The 2,073-nt window shown below is 44.8% G+C and overlaps 1 protein-coding gene across 1 annotated transcript in view; it reads right to left on the reverse strand.

Moving 5' to 3' along the window:
- Positions 1 to 307: 307 nt before the first annotated feature.
- The window catches only part of LOC145393509 (arrestin homolog), a 217,683-nt gene continuing 215,917 nt past the window's right edge, over positions 308 to 2,073 (reverse strand). Inside the window, exon 9 of the mRNA XM_080267642.1 lies at positions 308 to 1,977. Within this exon, the coding sequence (XP_080123768.1) occupies positions 1,735 to 1,977 (243 nt within the window). The 3' untranslated portion in view covers positions 308 to 1,734. The remainder of the gene's footprint in view (positions 1,978 to 2,073) is intronic.

Consider the following 2,073-nt stretch of genomic DNA (forward strand, 5'->3'; position numbering starts at 1 on the left):
TAGGCTTCTGGGCTACAAAATACATAAGGCTTGAGACACTGACCTGAACCCTTAAGAAAGTGTAAAATAAAGGAGGGTTCTTTTTAGCTATGAACTGTCAATGTTCAGAGTGCTTAGGTAGGAGTTGGGAAGGCTGGATGAGAAGGCAATTGGTCAGATGAGTTTTGGCCAAAATGGAAGGAGTCTCATGATTGGTCAAATGTACAGCTAAAAATGGGTGAGAAGGCTCTCCCTGGTTGAATACATTACTACAAAAGATAGGGTTTTCATGACTGCGAGGAGTATGATACAGTCTAGCTAGAAAATTGGGTTAGGCAGTTAACGGGAAAGATATCCACAGGCTGCTTAGACATTGCTAGTACAAAAGGAAGGTCTTGTCACTAGCTTAAGGGACTAGCACAGAGGTTTGAGGCTTCATGACTGCCCAGATAAAGGACCCAATAATTTAAAATGTTATGAACCAATTAAGTATTAGAGTTAACTTTTGACTGGATTGGTATTGGGATATCTTAAGGCTTAAAGGACTGCATTGTCTGTACCTTCAATCTCTTCAACACAATGCGACTTAAATTTTATTCTTGCGACGCCCAGACGATTTCACTCAACCTGGGGGAAACCATTAGTAGTGGAGGGGTTACCAGAGATCACTCTAACCCCTCTGAGGGCCAAAAATGCGTCCCTTGTTTAAATCAAATCGTCTTGCAGTGCCCAGAAAAGAAAATCAGACATCGTAGTGAAGTGGTTGAAGTTGCCAGTCTATCCAAAGTCTCCCAAGATGAAGTTGCCGTAGGATGGCTGGCGACAGGGTGAGGGAAAATACTGGAAGGCAGAAAGGAGTACAAAGGAAAGCAAACAGCAAAATATCAGTTGGTCCTTTCGTGGATGTTTGTTACAGAGAAGGTTTTAACTAACAAGTCTATTTTATGAGTTCAAGGCGACGATAGAAAAGCAAAGGACAATACAGCGACGTACAAAACAGGCAGAGCAAGGCTGTCAAAAGCTGTGTGATGTACAGTAAGGCTATTCTTTCACATCTCGTCCAGGTCACCACATCACTCGCGCCAACAGGAATCGCTGAAGGTCTGACTATGAGATCTAGGGAAGGACTAGCCGTGTCTAAATTGGGGGGTGCCATTTTTAAGGGGTGCAAAAATAATATGTTTTAAACCTGAAATGATGATACTGGCAATTACACCGGTTGTCTTACACACTATGACACAGTACAAAACACCCTCCATGTTACCGGTTCTTATCTTACAGCACACACAGGTCAAATGAGTTCGGGGTCACGAGGTCACCACCAGCGAGACTCCAGAGGTCAAGAAACACAAGCTACAGATGCCCTGATAAAATCCTGCCACCACCCAAACTCTCCTTTAGTCTTTTCATTTTTCGCTGTCAGGAACTTTTACCCCGTTCACTCACAGCTTTTACTCTATCCTGGGAATATTTTGATTATTGTTATTCTACTTTTTTCTTCATCAGCTGTTGGGATTAAGTCAATGTACTTTCGGTCTAGCAAGTGTCAGCAGGAACATCAAAGCATAAAACTAGCCACGCGTCTATATATTTTTTCAAATATCTTTCTGCATTTATGTGTAAAGAGATAAAGATTTTACAACTTTATCAAAGCAATGTACAATTTCACTAAATAAATAAAATATATATATGTATCTATTTCATTATCATAACAAAATCTCTCTATGTAAAGGAGGCTGAGTGTGTGTGTGAGACTCAGCAGGCGGAGTCCACGAGGCGGGAGCGTGTGCTGGGCTGGGGCTGAACGCGTGCCCTGAAGCGCTCACAGTCCAGCAGGCAGGAGGAGGGGCCGGGCAACTCTGCGCACCGGCCAGAGTCCTCACTGGTGGAGCGGGATGGGGGCGAGCGGCGAGTCTTGGCCAGCCCGCGCCGGGGGTCCGTCGAGGTCAGGTCAAACATGGACTGGGAGGTAGTAATCGGGGCCCCATCTGTTATTCCCTGTAGGGGGGGACACCAAGGGGTTAGTGGGACGGAGGGGTTAGTAGAAGAGAGAAATTAGTAGTGGCACGGTTAGTGTGGGAACGTTAGTGGTGG

This window comes from Coenobita brevimanus, chromosome 24, assembly GCF_032717465.1.
Source record: "Coenobita brevimanus isolate Jiangsu-jjx chromosome 24, ASM3271746v2, whole genome shotgun sequence".
Lineage (NCBI taxonomy): Eukaryota > Metazoa > Arthropoda > Malacostraca > Decapoda > Coenobitidae > Coenobita > Coenobita brevimanus.